This window comes from Alosa sapidissima, chromosome 22, assembly GCF_018492685.1.
Source record: "Alosa sapidissima isolate fAloSap1 chromosome 22, fAloSap1.pri, whole genome shotgun sequence".
In the NCBI taxonomy this organism is placed as follows: Eukaryota; Metazoa; Chordata; class Actinopteri; order Clupeiformes; family Clupeidae; genus Alosa; species Alosa sapidissima.
In genome coordinates, this window is record NC_055978.1 from 26,953,609 (window position 1) to 26,974,417 (window position 20,809).

At 47.2% G+C, this 20,809-nt stretch overlaps 1 protein-coding gene across 10 annotated transcripts; it reads right to left on the minus strand.

Moving 5' to 3' along the window:
* Positions 1–4,312: 4,312 nt before the first annotated feature.
* Positions 4,313–20,054, minus strand: synpo2lb (synaptopodin 2-like b). Of its 10 annotated transcripts, XM_042078920.1 has the most exons (6): positions 19,738–20,054; positions 16,731–16,888; positions 15,515–16,233; positions 8,788–9,872; positions 8,521–8,571; positions 4,313–8,490 (listed from the first exon to the last, which is right to left on the minus strand). In XM_042078920.1, exons 1-6 carry the CDS (start codon positions 19,837–19,839, stop codon positions 6,673–6,675), a joined length of 3,933 nt encoding a protein of 1,310 aa, XP_041934854.1. In that variant the 5' UTR covers positions 19,840–20,054; the 3' UTR covers positions 4,313–6,672. The 10 variants fall into 10 exon arrangements, with proteins under 10 accessions (XP_041934854.1, XP_041934853.1, XP_041934852.1 ...); XM_042078919.1 differs by having other exon boundaries at positions 4,313–8,571; XM_042078918.1 differs by having other exon boundaries at positions 4,313–8,571; positions 8,728–9,872.
* Between the last annotated feature and the right edge of the window lie 755 nt (positions 20,055–20,809).

Here is a 20,809-nt window from a genome sequence, read left to right on the forward strand (position 1 = left end):
GAAATTCCATCCATAGGGGTGTCACAACTGACAAGACCAATGTGGCAATGTTTTGTGATATAAAGTTTCAAAGTTTGCAAAACTGACATGCTGAATCACTTCGCATCATCATCTTTGTATGTATGCCAAATTGTGCTGATGGGGGCGCAGTGCGCTGCATCTGACACATTTCAATAGCTGCTTCATGGCTCCGTATAATCAACGCTGGTGGATGTGTGGATGTGAATCTGTGCGTTAAATCAGTTTGGGTTCAGTTCAGGTTTGTTCAGGGACACACACACACATACACTCCAGAATTATTTGTACCTTTGGTAAAATTATATAAAGTAATCTTTATATTATTCTGAGAAAAAGGAAAATCTTACATATAAGATTTATAAGAAAAATACATATTTTTAACAAAAACACATTGTCCACAATTATTGGCAACCCTAGAAAATCTTATATGTAAAATGTAACAGAAGCATTTTTCCCCATTTATATTCAACTTATTTAAAGGGCTCTTCTGTAACTCCAGTCATTCCTTCTGGTCCGGCTGATAGCGCTGACTCAACCAATGTTCGACCAATGTTTGGAAAAAAGCTTCTTGTGGGGTGTTTGGCTCGAGGTCATGATGCAAAGGACCCTAGGGTAAAATTACTCCAAACCGTCGCTTTAAGAAGGCATTACACGCAGGGGTGCCAATAATTGTGGGCAACATGTTTTTGTTAAAAATATGTATTTCTTTATGAGATTTTCCTTTTCCTCAGAATAAATTGGCTTCCCTTGAAGGTTGGATTAGTCCTCATTGCTTTCATTGTGAGATTACAATAAATCACCAAAAGATAATTTTGTATACCTGTTTTTAGTCAACTTTACCAAAGGTGCCAATCATTCTGGAGGGTAATGGATATGCATGCGGGGACCCAGGTTCGAATCCGACCTGCGGTCATTTCCCAATTCCCACCCTATCTCTCTCTCTCCCACTTACTTCCTGTCACTCTTCACTGTCCTGTCCAAATAAAGGCAAAAAAGCCTAGCCTGGGTGCTATTCCGAACTTAGTCCCGCCCACGACATTTGAGGTCGGGAAGTTCGGTCTGGCATTGCTCCATTGTGGAGCAAGTATGCTCGCCCTAGATCGGGTGTCCAGTCAAATCGATGGACAGGTGAGCAACAGCGCCTGGTCTATCACGTCATCTGAGCACGCTTAGATTAGGCTTATGTTTGAAACAAAAACGCTGTGGCTAGAAGGATACATGGCGTTTAAGACCCCATATGGAAAATGCATATTATTTAATGAGGTTTTATCACTGAAAACAATTATTTCTGAAAACTTTGGCCAAAGTTGAGATGTGGGAAAACTCGTGGTTTCACTTTCATCAAGGGAAAGAAGCGCTGTTGCATTGCGACATGTTCCCTCGTTCGTTTGAAATCTCTAATTGACCACCTGTTCGAGGTATTTGCGATAGCCTTTCCCAGCTGTTTAACATGTTTGTAGCATTTCAGTGTTCAACAGAATTATTTTAAAAACGGAGGGGGTATAGGCTATCAGTTTTTTCCTAATAGCCTACCCTACTACGTATCTCTTAGATTTCGCTAATGAGTGTTGTAGGCTAGGAGTTATTGACGGCACTAACTTTTACAAAAGACCAGAAAACAATGTTAAGGCATTTGTGGAGAAGAAGGATGGTTTGTGTGTTTTCTTCCTACACCTCACGGTAAGCTATTTCGTTGCTCTGATTGGTTAGGTCTATCCAATTGAGTGCAGAGGCATTCCCCCCCTGTATCGGTTGAAACACGCCCCATAATTATGTCCCAATGGAGCAGTATCAGACTCATATTCTGACTAGAATTGAGTATGACTACGTCAGGCTAAAAAAAGCCCAATGTAAAAGAATGCATTATTATAAATAGTTATAAGGAAAATTCATACTAACTTCTTCCAACTCTCAACCAGCATCATTGAATGTCAACATGGGGTACTTTGTTGGTCCATGCATAGAACACATTAAATAACAGATAAAATATATCATTATTGTTGATTGTTATGAACTAATCTTGTATGTATCAATCAATGATTATGTACATTAGAAAGACATTGGGTTACAGTTTCCCTCCCTCCAGTCATGCATGGAAAATAATAGCACTTCAAGTGTCAAATGTTTTAATTAGTGATGGGCAAATGAAGCTTTGATGAACCACTGAACCACAGCAGTGTGAACCTATAGCGACACTAGCTGAAAAGCAAAAAGATGGCCGCCACACATACATTTTTCAACATAAAAGTCCTTAGCAAACCAATATTTTTGGTTACATATACTGGTTTGGGTAAGGTCTTTTATGTTGAAAAATCTACATGTGGCAGCCAGGATTTTTTCATTAGTGTTGCTAGCTTCACACTGCTGTGGTTTAGGTGGTTCACCAAAGCTTCATTTGCCCATCACTAGTTTTAATGTGTACCAGTGGTTGTTCGTCTTTTCATAGTCATAGCCAGCCACTGATCTCTTTTTCAACACTTCATCACTCTGTGCTGATACACACTTAACGTCAGGTTGACCTGGAGTTGGTATGGCCAACAACAACCTTAATACCAATGAAACACTATATCAGATATTAAATCAACCAAGATGTGTTTGAGATAGTTCCCACAGCTGCTACCACGCATGATTTAATCTGTTGTGCTTGTAAACTGTGATGTAGATATTTATGTTTGTTAGATGTATGATACTTGTGTTGAATATGAGGCAGCAACCGTAAAGACACTGAGATGAAAGGTTGCGCATGCCGCGCTAATGGGGTTCAGATTTCATGCCAGCCCATGATCTGACAAAATCTTGCTGGCCAAATTAAGCTGTCAGTCATAGTCTCTGTGCAGCACACATCAGTAAGGGCCACTAAACCTCTATGGCCTTAATGAGATGAGCAGAGAGATTGAGAGAAAATGTCTTTAATTTCTTTAAAGCTTTTACATTGGACACCCACAATCATAATAATAACTTCCCACAAATGTAATGTATGCCAGTCATGACAAATAGGATATGGTGATGGTTGCCCAGTGTTTTCAACACACTATTCTGGGATATTAACAAACTTAGAGGGAGCTTCTAGGCGGCTTCTAGGTTTACTTTAGTCTGCAAAACAGGGAGAGGACTGACAGATCAGATAAGATTGGCCACCTTTAGAGCACTCATGGAGGAATCATGTGGGAATGTGGGTGCTGGCTGCCATTAATCAGAAGCCAGGGCTCCGGTTTGCAGACCCAGGCAAATACTCCGTCTGAAATTCTGTAATGAGGAGGGACACTTGCCAGTGAGCGTTCTCCAGGGCTGAGCAGCGCTCGGAGGAGTTTACGTGGCGATCTGTAATGACTGCAGTTGGTCACTAATGCCTACACCTGAGACCGAAACCTATATGAGGGACATGAGCTTCAGAGACTGGGCTCGTTAGATGAGGGAATAGCTCATCGGATTGGAGGAAACTGGGACGGAGAAGCATGTGTCTGTACGTAAACGTTCTCATCCTAATGACCAGAATATGAACAGAGATCTCAAAGAGACACATGTGTCTGTACGTAAACCTTCTCATCCTAATGACCAGAATATGAACAGAGATCTCAAAGTGATGCATTGTGGCTCTATTTCTCACAGGTGTGATCCAGAATCTGTGTGTTTTGCAAAGAGTGGTGTTGGGTAAGAGGGCTAAGCAACGTAGGGGAAGAGTCACATATTGGTATAGAGCTTTATGTATCTGTAGCCATCCACACCTAGCTTAGTTAAGTAATTTGTAACATCATTAATTGCACCAATAATCTGTAGTCACAAATTCTTGCAAAAGTCTACTCTTAATCTAACACTCTCATTTGAATGTACTAAGTACAGTATGTTGTTGTTATCATCATATCTAATTGTGCTGTTCAGTGATCTGTGCAGTCTGTTCAGCGCTGTTCAAAAATCTGTGTTTTTTTTTTTTCATATCTAAATGTCAAATGATATATCTGTCGTTCACTTAAGTTTTCTCTTAACATATTTTGTGCGGTGAGTATTTTTGACTTGTGCTGCCCGTTGATATTCTCTACTCCTGGTTGTCTTCACGAGTCCAGCTGGGCAACAGCTACACCATTTGGTCAGTATGGGACAGTGCACCACCCTGTGGATGTGAATGACCTTGAAAAAAAATGAAAGCCTTTAATCTGTCTAATCCACCCAGGGAAAGTGAATGGAAAAACGTTTATATGCTTAGGTCTGGAGAAGAGAAAAAATGTGAAATAAAGGTGGTGAGAAAGATGAGACGTGGAAAGACCAGGTGAAGTAAGAGGAGACAGTCAGCTGGGAATTCAGTTCTATTTTTATTCTTCTTGGACTCTCAATACCCAAAACCCAGCCTCCCAGGCAAGGACAAGTATGTCCTATACCACCAACATTAAAACAACAACCTATTTTTTTCACTAGCAGTATCTTGCTCCGGATCTGTTACAATTCAACTACATTTCAGCCACCTATAAAAAGCTAAAAAAAAAACTTGATCATGTTGCCATTTTTGTCAACCGTGGCATGAAGTGAACTTAAAATATTACATGAAACATGAAAGCAACTATACAAATGACGTGAACATCTGAAAGCAAATGACACAAGAGACCATGTTAAAAACACACAGGAAAAACTAGCTGCACCTCTATGATCTGAGGTCCATTCTCTCTCATTCTCTCCCTGCACACAGCAAGGCACTGACTCTGCCATGGTGTACTAGCAACCTGCAAAGCTGCAGAGATCAGCTTTACTTTCATTTCTAGACACCTATTACCTGCTTTCGGCCCATAACAGTAGGCTATCTTTTTTACTACAAAAAACCCAGAAAACTATTCTAGCCAGTCCTCAAACATATTCATACTGAGTCCGTACCGTACCTCACAGGATTCACTCCGAAAAGGTCAGTGAGATGGGCTGCCATGTGTGCTTCATCAGCGATGGCCAGGCCCAAATAATGTGTGGTGTGGACCTGTCTATCACAGTCACACACCCCTGCTTCACACCGTGCCTCTGGAGCGCGTAGAGGAGCTCGGGGTGCTAACGGGCCTCCTGGGGTTCCGCTCTCTGGGGTTATACAAGTGGAGACGAGGCTCACCCACTGGGCCATCCCACAGTACGTAGACAATACAGTAAATGATTCAAAACACATTAGAGTAAAGATAATGGCATATCTCAATATACCTCCTGTCTCCTGTTCCTTGTCCATTCTAGTGCACGTACATGCTCTGTGTTCCTTTTATGTACAGCAGCTTCTAACCCACCTGGTGAAAAAAAAAACGGTATCCCTTCTAACGCCACCGTGCCGAGTTTTCTATTCACTCTGCTGCTAGACACCAGGGGCTTTGAGAGAGTCAGTGACTCGCTGTCACTGCCAGGGACAGATTTATTATTTAATTGATCTGAGCGTCTGTTTGTCTGTCACCGCTTTCATTAAAGTGGCGGAGGAGGTGAGCTCAGGTGAACTGGCAGACTAGGAAGGCTGAACAACAGAAAAACATGACACACAGTCACACACGTTTCCTCTCGACCTGCTTCTCCGGGACACACTTGTGGTCTATTTTTATTCCTTCACACTTTTTTTTCCCTCTTCCACATTTCATTTAATGCTTTTTTTAAAGAACGACCTTGTCATCACCATCGTCTTTGATGATGCTGTTTGTCTTCACTTGATTTTCCTTCTGCTTGGCCCCCAGTTATTACCAAAACATAAACATTTCCCACCACGAAAGTTATACATCTCACAGAACTTCAGAAATAGAACATCAAATTCATGGCGTTGTCCGGTGTCCCTATAAAATAGCATAGACATACATTGTATCTATGAGGCTGAATAGCAACAAGGATTCTAACGGAAGCTGGGCTGCATCTCTGGCAGTGACAAATAGAAGCTCAAAAGAACCATAAACAATCCAGCGCAAACTCAGGGAGCCATGAAATGAAGACAACCACTGAATCCATCATGTTATAGCCAAGGCTAGAGAAAATAATACAATATGCAAGCTATACAATTATACGCAGTAGAACATCTAGGTAGCAAAAGACAGAATACAATAATGTTTGAACAAACAAAAAACAATGACAACGTGTTAAATTGTTTGTGTGTTAAAACAACATTAATTGTAGAACAGAGTGCACACATAGCCTTTTAGTCAATAAAAAGTGAATCTACTGTGCTTTTAAATGCAGCCATTCCTTGTAGAATACATTACTGTAGAATGCTCAACCTTTCCATAATGCTTTTCCATAAATATCATCATGACTTGAAATGTGTTCAGATCTGTTAGTGAACACTTACTGTAAAATAACACATTTTTCTTTCAGCATTGCCATTTGTGTGTCAGTGAAGGTAAATACAGAGTTTAAATCTAATGCCATAAAATCTAGATCAGTTTAAATCTAATGATATATGCATACTGTAGAGAATCTGGACACTGCACACATGAAATTGTTACTCACTGATAAATGCACTTTTGATAAAGAGACTGCTACAAGTGACTGCTCACTTAGAGTTATATAAGTGAATCAAAACATTACTGTAGATCAATCAATTACTGTGAAAATTGATTGATTTTCTTTGAGAAAACAGGTGCTAGTAGCACATGACGCCATGTATGGATCACATTCCGGATGTTTCCTCTGTGCTACTGCTTCTTCTCCCTCCCTCCCTCAGTGGATCATGGAGCCGGGTCTCCACACGTTGGGCTGCAGACCCGCGTTGGAGGTGCTGAAGCGTGGCCGGGGCACCCTGAGGTTGGGCTGGGTGCTGCTGGAGCGCAGGGCGGGGTTCACCGACAGGGGACTCAGCTCAGGGGCACTCTTGAACTGCTTGGCAGCCTGGAACTGGGAGCCGTACGCCTGGGCAGGAGCCGGCCCGTGGGCTGAGCCCTGGAAGTGGGAGCCGTACGCCTGGGCAGGAGCCGGCCCGTGGGCTGAGCCCTGGAAGTGGGGCAGGGCAGGGAGGGTCACTGATGGGGGTGGGGGTCGGGCAGCAGGGGAGTACGGGGCGGGCGCCTGGGTGTAAGGGGTGGGTGTAGGGGTGTAAGGGGCAGGTGCAGGGGCCCGAGGCGGGGGGGACGCCACCTCAGACCTCCAGATGGGCTCGGCCAACGTGGTGGCCGAGCGCGGCACGATGACGGTTGGGGTCAGGGAGGTGGGCGCCGACATGGGGGTGGGAGTGGAGAAGCGCTTGATCTCGTAGACGCGCGCCGCCTTGACTGGCACCTGTCGGGGTGTGGTGAGGGAGGCGCCTTGCGGCTGCTGAGGCACTCCACCCCCGTAGCTGAAGAGGGACGAGTTGAGCTGGTAGGGCTGGCGGCTCATGTAGTCCAGCGCCTTCACGCCCGGTTTGTGGGCCACGCGAGGGGCCTCCGAGGCTCTGGGGGCACGCTGGGCGACCAGGGGGCAGGAGGGGGACAGCAGGGGGTTGTAGTTGATGGGAGGAGGGGCCCTGATGCTGGAGGAATACTTCCAGTGGGCGGGAAGAGATGGGGTGGGGGAGGGATCGCGGGGCTGGGCAGGGGACATCGGATGCGGTTGCTGCTTGTCCACCACGTAGCGATCCATGCGGCTCTGCCGGCGCGCGAACAGCTCGGCCCCCTTGCCTCCGGTCTGCAGGGAGGGCGGAGGAGGCGGGCCGGTGGCGGCGCGAGACGGCTTGGGGGCCACAGGCGGAGGAGGGTGCCTGCCGCCTCTCTGGATCTGCATGAAGTTGCAGGCCTCGGCGCCCAGGTTGAGGGAGTCCTCCTCAGGGCCAGACTCGAAGCCCGGGTCCCCCCGGGGCCTCTCGTCCAGGTTCTGCACCATGTTCAGCAGCGCGGGGTTCGGAGAGAGGCCCTTCTTCTCCTCCGGCGCGCTGAACATGGGCTTGCGGCTGCTCCGCTTGCGAGCGTCCTGCAAGATGCCGGTCTTCCCCGCTGGCACGGCGATCCGCTGCTCTCGAGACGCCAGCGCCTCTGGCCCCACGCCCGCCGCCTGGCACGGCTGAGGAGACGCCATGGCGGGAGGCTGAGGCGACGCCGACACATCAACGTAGGGGTTGAAGGAGACCTTAGGAGCTGTGGGCGGTGGCGCCAGGTTGGGGGGGGAGGCAGGAACTGGCTGGGATGGCGCATAAGGAGCAGACACAGGAGCTGGGGGGTACGTGGAGGCTACGTTGGCAGGGGGCTGGGAGTAGGACATGGTCATGGTGGAGGGAGGAGGGAAGGGGGCGCTCGGCTGGTGAGGAGGTGAAAGGGGCATGTTTTGGTGAGGGGGAGGGGAGAAAGGTGCAGCTTGGGAATGAGGTGAGGAGTAAGGTTTGGAGGGCACAGGAGGAGGAGCAGGAGCAGAGTAGGGCATGGACTGAGGGGGGTAGTAGGCTGGAGCCTCTTGAGGAGAGTAGGGGGTGGCGTGAGGAGCTGGTGGGGAGAAGGGTGCAGAGGCCATGGAGGAGGAAGGAGAATACGGCTGGCTCATAGCAGGGGGAGGTGGGTTATAGGATGGGGGTTGCCCAGGGGCCTGGGAGAAGGCAGGGGGAGCAGAATGAGGAGTCTGATGAGTAGCCTGGTGAGGAGCTGAATAAGTAGCCTGGTGAGGAGCCGGATGAGGAGCAGAATTAGGAGCTGAATAAGTAGCCTGGTGAGGAGCAGAACGAGGAGCTGGATGAGGAGCAGAATTAGGAGCTGAATAAGTAGCCTGGTGAGGAGCCGGACGAGGAGCAGAATTAGGAGCTGAATAAGTAGCCTGGTGAGGAGCTGGATGAGGAGCCGGATGAGGAGCAGAATTAGGAGCTGAATAAGTAGCCTGGTGAGGAGCAGAACGAGGAGCCGGATGAGGAGCAGAGTGAGGAGCTGAATAAGTAGCCTGATGAGCAGGATGAGGAGCTGGATGTGCGGCCGGAGGGGGGAAGGAGGCCACAGACACAGAGGTGCGTGGAGAGAGGGGAGACGCCCCTGCTGAGGGAGGTCCACTCACAGTGGCGGGCCGGGCAGGGATGTAGAGGGAGGTGGAGGAGACTGCTCGCTTCACCTCTGGACCGCTGGAAGAAGAGAAGGCTGCTGGCATGTTGGCCACGGACACCGCCTTCCGGGCAGGGCTGGGCCGGAATACCACGGGGGCAGTGGCGGCCCGGTTGCCCACGCAGCCGGCGGCAAACGGCTTGGCGGTCCGGTTGTGGACATTGGTGCCAGCTTGTGAGTCCATGGTGTCAGGCCCACCACTTGCCATTGACACGGCATGGCCCGCAGGAGCTAGTACCACGCTGGTGCGGCTCACCACCGTTGAATCTCCGTTCACCATCCCTGAATTCACAGTCACCGACGGGCCTGCGTAAGCTGGAGGAGCTGGGGGCATCTCTGCGGTCATCTCTGCCAGCTGCTCATCAGTCATGAGCGATAGCGGCGCTGCGGCCGGCTTGGCTGCGACGGGTGGTGGAGCAACAGGCTTCGCTGCCCGCTGCCTCTGCTGTTCAAACAGCTGAGCACCCTTCCCCGACATATTCAGCCCTGGGCTGCTCTCCTGGACACTGTCAAACTCTCCGATGCAGGCTGAGGACCTCTTGTCCAGTAGGTCGAGGTAGCCACTGTCCCAGATCGGGTCCGGCTCGGTGGAGGCGGCGAACCCTTCCTCTTCCAGCTCTGACTCGCTGCCAGGGAAGCTGCTTCCTTCCTCCTCCTCGTCTTCAGTCTCGCTGCGGGAGAGGCTGGCGTCGTCTGCACTGCCGAAGCAGGTAAGCGTGTACTTCTTGGCGCGCTGTCGGCGCTTCTTGAACATCAACACACCCTTGGCATGGGGGTTGGGCGCGTCTGTCAGCAGGGAGGCGATGGTGCGGCACTTGGTGCGGGCCTCCTTCACCTGCTTCTCCTGGCCGCTCTCACCTCTGTGGAGTTCTGAGGGAAGAGGACATACATGGGTCAGGCTTCACTTCACTTTTCAAAAGCAATTGAAAAAGTTCCTGGGACTATGGCCTGCATGGACAAATGAATTGTTTCTTTTATGATGCCAGAAGTCAATTCATACCTCAGTTATTCGTTTTTTTTTATTGCTACACCCCTGTCAATTAAGATCAGGTGTCTGAAATATTGCTGTAATGTCTTAAATGACAAATCAGTTGTTGAATAGGTGAGGCTACAGGTGAAGGTTGTGTTATTTATTGCTTATTAAATCCCGTTCGTTCTACTCATTCATCTTTCAAAGATAAAGGCCTCATGGTAGAGTGAACTGGATGACCTTGACTCCCGCCTGCAGCCTTTTTGCTGTAGACTGTAGAGACATCTCTTCCCTGCTCTCACAGACTGGATAATTATCTCAAGGTAAATTTCATCTGCTGTCTCGTCCGGATGACATCATGCCCTTACATGTCTAGCGCTGCAGAGGAGGTGATTTTAAAGCAGACAAAGGTGGGTTATAAATATTAATTGCAGCTACACTGTTCTTGTCAGACAGTAGGTGGCAAAGTGGGAGATAGTGGAGAAGGAGAAGAAGAGATCTTTACAGAGTTCAATGCAGTGACATCACAACCCATCCGAGCCAAGAGGAGGTCAAAAGAAGCCGTTGCTCTGACTCACACTCTAAATGTAGCCGCAGCTAAAACAGCAGAATTACCACTGAGTGGTGCCATGTTCTACAGCCTTTTGTACGAGCTTCAGTTACAGACATGTCCCTGTGTGGACTGTACAGTATAATGTGTTGGCTCCTCTGTGCTGGAGCTAAAACAAGGTACTTTTCCAGTGACCCCTGAGCCAGTAGGAGATTTTAAACGGGCCTCCATGGTATGGTGGGGTGAGGTGAAAGGAATGATTGGATAGGCCAACAAGACACAAATAGCATACGACATATCAATGGCGTGACAGAAGGGCCTAGTAAAACAGATTGTTGATTCAGTGACAGGTAAGACTGATGCCCCAGCTTATCCTCTGTAGTTCATAAAGTCTCTCTGATGTCCTTTGCCGGGGCACTGTGGCCAATGACATCTATATAAAACTGGTGGCTGTCAACAGGAACAACCGTATTTCCTCATAACAAAGATGGGGGGGCTGCCTCCAGAGAACATAACAATATTAATTATTACTGAATAACAGTGGTCAGCTAACCATTAGAAACTAAAAAGTCCCAAACAGCGTGAACTTAAACTTCCACTTCAAAGGCCTCCTGCCAAATTTACATCTTCCATAGAATAACAATAAAAGGCAAAAGGCATTCAAATCAAAACTACCGATCTATCTTCATTAATCAGAGTCATTATTAAAATCTCACTTTGACATATTAATTCACAGCATGGGCTGATGATCTCGACTGATGATATAATTTCTACAGAACTTCTTACGACTGACTCTTGAGCTGTTGTCCTTTAGTACAAATGATCTCTGTCTTTACCTGCGTAGATGGTAGGTCCCATATGCTCAATCTTCATATTGGCCCAATAAAAAAGCTCTCAGTATGATTGCCTCCCCCAAATCACACAAACCCTCACTGCCGTTTATCAACACACACATCCACACACGCTCACCACTCACTCTCTCAGTGACCAGCCATCTCTGGTCCTCGGAGACGAAAGCCTGGTAGAAGGCAGCCCTTTTAAAGCGCTTTTGTCTGAGCCGCTTAGCCTTCAGTCGACAGGGTCCCATGGACACATGATGTCACCTCACTTCATTTAGCTTGGGATGCAGCAGAGCCGGCACACCTGTCTAATGGGGGACACCAAGCCCATCTCCCCTCCGACTTCCAGTGTCTTACTGAGAGGCTGAGTGGGGCGGGAAGTTGTTGTGGTCAGACATTGTTGGCTCGTGCGAGCATTCCGTGAGTGCACAGGAGAACACATTTCACCCCCGTTAATGGCACTTCAACATACCATAAAGATACCTCATGTCACGTTAACCTAACCCCCCATCGCCCCTCACACAGACAGACAGACAGACACACACACACACACACAGATAAATATACCTCTAAAGTGTGTGTGTGTACACACACAACCACACACAAAAATATACCTCTGAAGTGTGTGTGTGTACCCTGTAAAGCCACCTCAAGATGACCACTAACTGATAAAAGTCTGGCAACAGAAAAGGTAATAGAGATCTGATCTCATACACAAAGGTTAAAGGTCAACTCTCAACCAGTTCTCTTTGGTATGAAGATATATGTTAAATCTTCTGGAACTCAGTCTTGCAATTAGTAAATACTTCACCTTTCTGTTATGGACCATAACAAAATGTTGTTAATCGCCCTGGTGACATTTGTGGAGCAAGAAGTTTCTACGAGTGACGTGTTTCTCCATTTAAATGTCACATAAGATTTTTATTTAGTTTCATGAGGTAATGTGAAGGGAAGCCATAGCTGCCAGCTGAAGCCACTTTTTGATGAGTCCAACCTGACCGCCCCCCTGTGCTGCATCCCCCTGGTGTGCCACCATGACAGGTGACAGGCTACACCAGGTTGCTTTCCCATTCCCCTGGCCGGTGCGCCAGCACTAACTCACTTGTAACATCATCACTCACTCTGACACAGCACAGCAGCTGTCACCTCACAAACACACACACACACACACACACACACACACACACAGATGCACCCGCGCACCCACACACCAGCTCACACAAACACACATACACAGGGACGCACACACGTAAACACACATACACTAACACGCATGTACCTGTATACACACACACACAAACACACACACAAGTGCACACACATATACGACACCACACCACATCAAACACTCACACTCCCTTATTTATTTTTGTCCTGGCCTAATCCACATGCTCCAAATACACTGCCTGTACAAGTACAGTACATATGCACAATACACAAGATAGCGAGCACACACACACACACACACACACACACACAAACTCAAGTACAAGGTCAACTGCTGTTAAATAGGGCTTGCTTTTACATAACACAGGTATGAAATGTAGACATAAGATCTGTCAGCGAGACCCATAAATGTCAATTACACATTAAGCTCACTGTTGGAAAGTTGTTGGCCTGTAACACACTGGTGTTTTACTGAAAGTTATATCAGCTGTAAATCTGTGGTCAGTTATCTCTGTAAGAGATAACTGTAAGTGCGTAAATTAATATTAAGCTGGCTATCAGTATAGCCAATGAGGTGAGAGAATTCTCTCTCCTCCTTTCTCCCTCTCTCTGGCATTTCTCTATCTCTCTGCTGTTCCCTCTCTCTCTGTCTCTCACTCTCTCTCTCTCTCTCTCTCTCTCTCTCTCTCTCTCTCTCTATCTCTCTCTGTCTCTCTCTGTCTCTCTCTGTCTCTCACTCTCTCTAATGGAAGTGTAGTAACTATAGTAACCTGTATGTGTGATTAAGTCAGAACAGCAGAGGTATATTTGTGTGTGTGTGTGAATTTGTGCGTGTGCATATGTGTGTATGTTTGTGTGTGTGAGTATGCAGGGGGCAATGAAACAGCTCTCAGCACATTGATGCTGTGTAGCAGCTGCGGATGCCTCCCCCTCCCCGGCGGCTACAGGGTCTTGAGCTGTATTATGGCAGGGTGAGTCAGAGGTTAAATATAACCAGAGCTTTTCCTCCGGCTAGCCTGCCAGCGCTCAGCTGGGGCCGTGTAGGAAACACCTCTTTATCATCTATGCTCTGTACTCAATGACACACAGCAGCATTCCTATAGCCTCTCAGAAGCAGTATAAGGGTGATACTAGTGTGATGTATGACAGTAATGAGAGAGGGAATGTGAACAGTAAGCCAATCAGCAAAAGTCAGAAGTCAGTCTGTTGAACCCCATCAACGGTTCAGTAGCCCTTAGCTGTATTGGAGGCCACTGTCCATCTGATGAGAACTCCAAAATGAGTTTGATAGTTTAGTGACCGGCCTAATGATATTTTCAGAGATAATGTTAATACTCTATCTTGTACTGAGGAACCTTTATGTCTTTTTACTGAGAACATAAATGGATCATGAGTCTATTTGATCTCTAAGATCATCTCAGTCTTGTTTGTTCACAGTCATTGCTGTGGTAGAGTTTATGGGTGTTAATTGAAGGTGTTTATGACCATGAAGGTGCTAAACATGCATTTCAGACCAAAGATGTCTCTTCAGCATGACGTTTGCTTAAGGAACATCATAAGAGACCTAATATTAGAGATGTGAGTCTGAAGGTTCTGACAGAGTGTTTCACCACTTAATACAACTATATTAGACCTGCATGGTGATGTGATCAGGCTGCCAGTCTGTCTTCTTGGCGATAAATATATTTTATGAGTAGGTGCTCAGGTTCAGACACTAAGCTCACCTACAGGTGGAGCTCTTATTCCCAGAATAGCAGTAATAGAGTAGCAATAGAGCAATAGAGTTGGGTCGTGATGAGGGGAAGCCCATGGTACTAAAAGCACCCAGCTAATCTCCCATTCCCATCCTTGGCACAAGACTCAGAGAACTTTTGCTCAATGTCTTCCCTCACTCAGTTCTGAAAATAAAATACTTCCAAATGAGGGATTACACAGGAATAGGAAGGTATTAAAAATGGCTCACTGGCTGACCTGCCATATTCAATTGTCTTTGTTGCCAAATAAAAGCTAGTCGGTTTTTTGACTCCATGCTTGTATTTTAGAAGAGAAGAAATATAAACAGTGTGTTCTGAGAGGACTTTACTGCATTGGAATATAACAGATGGTTGCAAAGAGGTTCCAGAATATGAGGTTGGAATACATTAGAATCAGTGGCTGCGTATTTCTGAATCGTAACAACGTTGGACCAACTATAGGCTTGGTACACAAATTCAAACTGCAGTCCTTAATGGCTGTCATAAGGTTACTGCACCAATCCTGAATACTGAGACAATTCTTCATAAAGATGTCAACAAGATAACTATCATGTCTACACAGCAGCCAGTGGCAGGTGAACAGTGTGTGGAGAGGGGGTGAAGCTAGATAAATCCCAAATTCCCATTGGCCATTGGGGGATTTTTTTCAAAAATCTATATGTATACTTTGGAGGAACAGAGAAGAGATTTAGGGGTGTAATGAACTGTTGCTCCATCTTTGAAGCAGTTTTGGTCCAAATCTGGTGCAATAATTACCTATGGTATGCAAAACCTATGTCCGCATATAGTTGTCCATGTCATTCTGTAAAAGATGTTCTTGTATTTTGTGAGGTGGTTTGTCCCAGACATGGAGAATGCAAGAAAAGTATGATTACACATAACTGAGCACAACCTTGCCTTTTACTATAAAGTCCTTTTGACACTATGGAGGCAAACTCAACTTTTGTTGTGTTAAGAGCTTTATCGGGTAAGACACCATCTTCATCGCATTTTAAGAATAAATGTGTTAGTTCTTTTCTTCTGTTCATAGCTACAGGTTGTTTGATGATGTTGCTGCTTAAAGGTTTATCTTTCCACGGTCACCACATAGGAGTTATGGAGAGTTACCATTTTGATGACCAACTGAAGAACAAAGCATTTCTGCTAATCTATGAAATTGCAGTGTAAGAGCATAACGTGCTACAGTTTTTTTGTCCAAATGAACGTTTCTGTGAGTGCAATGGGGTACTCACTGGCCTGTCTGGCTTTGTCCTTGTAGGTGGCTGTGAGCTCGTCGTCCATAGGCGTCTCCAAGGGCCCCACCATGGGCACCAGCTGCCTGCGGGAGGCCAGCATCATGGCCTCTCTGGCCCGCTCAGGAGACACCAGTGGCGGGGGCTTCACAGCCGGAGCCTCCTGGAAGCCGCTGTCCCCCTCCCCCGCCCCCTGGCTGTTGTTTGGGCTGCTCTGGCCCGAGTTCTGGCCCGAGATCTCCTGGAGCCCCCACTCGGTCGGGGGAGGCTGGTAGACCACCTCCCTGCGCGCTACGCCCGGTAGCCCATGCTGCTGCTGCTGCTGCTGCTGCTGCTGCTGAGGGGGCGGCTGGCCCTGCATCTCGGCCCAGCGGTGCTGCAGCTGGCTCATGTAGCCGCTGGCGTCGGGTGCGCTCTCGTAGCCGCTCATCTCCGAGGCCTCCTCCTCCTCCTCGTGCGGCGGCGGCTTGGCCGGGGAGCTGCTGGGGCTTCGGCGCTTCTGCCGGCGCTGGCGCTCCTGGGCCACTACGTCGGCGTCGCTGTCCGTCTCGCCATAGTACGCCTCGCTGTCCGGCGGAGACGTGATGCAGCCGGAGCCCCCGCGGAGAGGCGCTGAGGACAGCGGAGGGGACAGGGCCTGCAGGGCGGCGCGGTACGCTTCGTCCATATGAGGAGCGGAGGAGGACCCGAGCAGCATCAGGGACTGCAGGCCAGGGGCCCTGCGGAGAGACATGGGGACAGCACTGCAGAGTTAAGGCCTACCTGAAGCACTTACAGCCTTAACATACAATCAATATGTCACTGTATGTCACTAAATATTGAATTCAGATTAAACATTTTTAACAACTGTCAGTCACAGGACTTCCTCCAAAAGTGAACAACTATTAAGTAAATAACATAATACTAAATGGAAAATGCTGTGGTTTCTTGAGAGTATAAGGAGCTCATGTGAATATGAAGTTTGACATTTCAATTTGTAATATTCATGCATTCATTACTAATTCATTATTAATTCATTTATCTATTCATTATGCATTGTCCTTATATTCTATGTCTCTATCAATGGATTTGGAAAGTCTTGTGACTAATCCACACTGAAGTCTAATAGGCTCAACTACATAATAATTAGTGTGTTTAGAGTATTTTTTTTGTATTTTGCATAAAACATTCAACATTTTCCACTAGCTGTTGTTGTATTGCCAAAAAATTGCTTTACCCTGACCTTCTGACACGCAGGTGAAGGATTCCTCTGCCATTGTCAATCAGGTTCATGGCCTGGGCGTGAGAGAGTTCTCCACATGACAGCTCATTGATAGCCAGCAGCTCGTCAGCCTCTCGCAGACCAGCGCGGCAGGCTTTACTGCGCTTCCTCACCTGCACCACCAGAGGGAGACAGAGCACATACATGCACTTACACACTATTCTACTGGGACATGGCATAGCGTAGGACGCAAGGCTTATCCACTTAGCAGATAGGGGAAAAGATCTGTTTTGATGCACAACACCCCCCCATCTCTCTCTCTTTCTCTCTCTCTCTCTCCCTCTCTCTCTCTCTCTCCCTCTCTCTCTCTCACACACACACACACACACAGACACACACACACACATTCACACACTCACACTCACACACATCACTCTAAGAGCAGACCTGGGTAATGATCAGGCCATTAAGCATGTAAACATTAGGCTACCACTGAACAACTAAAGCTGCACCTGTTCCCAGTCATTACTTCCCCCTGTAATTAAAATAATCCTTAATAGGCTACATTGACAGGAGCATTCATTACACACACACACACACACACACACACACACACACACACACACACACACACACACACACACACACACAGACTAGACACAGACACACATACACAAGAATGCCCGAGGATTTGTTATTCTTAAATGCACCCACACACATATACTTGCTTGCACTTAACACTGACCTATGTGGAGTAATGTTGTATTAACAGAAACAGAAAAGACAATGTTTTGAGTGTATGAGAGACACTCAAATGTGAATAAAAAACCAGATGTTTTTTTATACAGAGGGGCATCCAGGCAAACTGAATAACCTCTGACATTAGTTCAAGTCTGTGGGCTGCCCTGGACTTGAGCTAGGATTAGCTAAACTGCCAGTGTCATACCGTGTAACTCACTCTCCAGTGAATGTTCCCTTTAGAGGAGTACTGTTAGGTAATATCTGCAACTTCAGTTCGGTGTCATTGATGTGTTGTTGTTGATTTGGTATCAAAACATTAGTTTCCATGACACTGGGAACAGTCTGCCACAGCACTGCGTATGAAGGGTGATTTGCACATTATCAAATTTTCACAAGGACTTAGAGTCAGTAATCTTATACATTTCTCCCCCATTACAGAGCACTAAAAGAGGTTTTATGAGGAGCTTGACAGACTGTAACCTTGATGTTTAGTGTAGCATGTAGACTGGACATGCGGATTGAGGGAACAAAATGCACAGGCAGTGCCAGGGACAGCTGCCGACTCGCTGCCCAGACCTGAGCCGGGGCATGCCGCGCATTCACCATGTGTTCCCTGCGGAGCCCAAAATACAGCACTTGGCCTTTGGAGGCAGCCACAGTTGTCGGTGTGTCCCACAGGTTGGGTATTAAAAATGCAGCCTGCTTAAATAGGAGCATTTCAGAGGGCAAAAATGGAATTCTAGGAATTCTGAGAGAGGACGCAACTTAAGATCGGTTTGCACGTCGCGGCAACTGATTTCCTCGAATGTCTCTAGTGGGTGCTAGAGGATTAAAGGACACAGTGTCACAGTGTTCATCTGCTTTGATATTCATCCAGATGATCCAAACCACTCGGGTGCCACTCATAGACTGTGCTGGTGCATCGGGCCGCTCCGCATAGTAGTATTAAGACAAAATGGCGGGGAGGATGAGAATAGCTCATTTGTGTGCTGAGTGTTGCATGGAAAAAGAGGCCTCGACAAACGGAACCCCCCAGAGGTGACCTTGCACTGAGAGAGAGAGAGAGAGAGACGCAGAGCCAATGTGCTGAGTTCTGTCACTGGGATATAACTATTACCCCTGCATAAGAGAGAGAGAGAGAGAGAGAGAAAGAGAGAGAGTGATGAAAAAAGAGAGAGGCAGCTGGACTAGAGCGATATATTTTGTCTGTCCAGAGAGCACAGTCCTCTGCCATGGCTTCACCATTCCAAAATAGCCATTTTGATCAGGGTGCACACACTCTGGCCAGCCAGGGCGATTTTGCCACATGTATAAATAAAATCAGAGGGCTCCAGCCATGTCCTGTTTTGCCGCTCCGGCCACTCTGTGACCACTTTTGGCCACGAGCGAAAGAGCGAATCTTGGGGGACATTTAGTGTCCAGAAAAAGCCAGTGTTGAGCAAATGTGATAAGACCTGGAGAGTGCCGTGTGAGAGGCCTGGCGTGTTTATCTCTTTACTGGAGTAGGTGACACATGCAAGAGCCAACGTCCGACCCAGTTTACAGTAATGCTCCAACAGTTATAAATGGTACCGTGTATCACAAATATAAGTGGCTCAAATAGACGTCAAAGCAGGACCTGGTGTAATCACTTGGAAACACTTGACAGGATTCTTTGGCCTGGCACAGTGACTGCAGAGGAGTGACCTGAATTATTCCCCATTCTTTGGCCTTATCACGTCTTTCGCACATTCCTTACTGACAGATTGGGAACAATGTCATTGAGTACAGTGCATGCAGGTTTAAACCCTCAAGAGTACCTGGATATATTTGTGATATGTGTGTTATGAGTTTATTATATCAACATAGGCCACCAACTGGTGTGCTGCCTCTTCCTTGAGTCTAAACTTTATTGTTTCAAACTACTTCCATTGAAGAGAGACTTTTTCATTAATCCCATTCCTTTTCCACCACAGGCACATTCACCAACCACATACGGGTCTCTTCATGAAACACTGCTCTGACCATATTAAAGTTTCTATACTACTCAAAGACAAATGTTTTTCAGTAATCAACCATGACAAAGGTATGTGTAAGCATGCACAAACTAAAACAAAAAGAAGTTAAGCACCCACAACAACAAAAACACCCATATGAAAACAGATATAGGATACATGATGACCGATGACCCAGCTGATTACAAGCTATGCCAAACTCTCCAGGGCACTGCCATGACCAGCACCATGAGCACTCCGCCAGTGCAGGACAGACCTGGGCAACAGCCCCACGGCGTTCCTCTTACCTTGGCCACTTGGAGAGGTTTGCTCTGCTCAGCTCCCCCCTGGAGCCGAAAGCCCCATGGCGCTCCTCCAGACAGGCTGACAACGACCTCCTCGGCCACCATTCTCCCTTATTCACTGTGTCAGAGTCCTGCTCAGCCTGCGTGTTCTCTCTCTCCCTCTCTCTCTCTCTCTCTTTCTCTCTCTCTCTCTCTCTCTGAGTGACCCTCAGTGCTTGCTGCCCATCCCTGGACCGTGACCCTCTCAGCGTGGAGTAATCAGGGCTCTGGCGCACACAGCTCTCAGATCAGACGCATGCTTACCCCACGCCGTGGAGCTCAGCTCAGAGAGGGAGGGGAACCGGAGGAAGGGGGGGGGGGTAGAGAGGGAAGAGCAGGGAGGGCTTTTGCTCTCTCTGAGTGTGGTATGTGGCACTGGGGGGGGGGTGCGGGGGGTGATGGCCGGGTGTAGGAGTGGGGGTTGATACAGGCCCTCTTTGCCTCATCCAAGGAACACTTGTCCTGTCAATCTCGAAGCACAGCTAGAGGATGCTGATAGACCCTCCAAAAATAATCTGGGCAGGCGGCCTCTCAGGGGTCTTTTGTTTGTAAGAGCCCTCAGAATCTCACCAGGGTGGAGGGTGTGTGTGTATGGGGGGGGGGTTAGGTAGGTGGGTGGGTGAGGGGTTCAGTAGGGTCGAGGAAGGGGTATTTTAGGAACAGGATTCTGGTGGACACTCATGAAACAAAATCAGTCTGAAAGTATGAAGCAATGACAGAGGTGATTAAATATGATCTCTACTTGGCACGTGAGAGATTTTCACTTTTGCCATTCACTTTTGAACACCTGATAGGTGCCAATGCTTTTTCAAAACATGAAGATTGACTCCAGGGATTTATTTCTTAAATATGGGGAATGACATAATAAAATGGGAATCTCTGAATATCAAAAATCATCTGTTAAGAGGAAGCCCAGTTAAGGGTCAGGAGAGAGGGGCAGCGTGAATGGCATGATTGTGTGTTATATACAAAGGGAATACTGTGTAATAGGCATTTTACCAGCTACACATGTAGCACTCTCTGCCTAAAAAGTAAA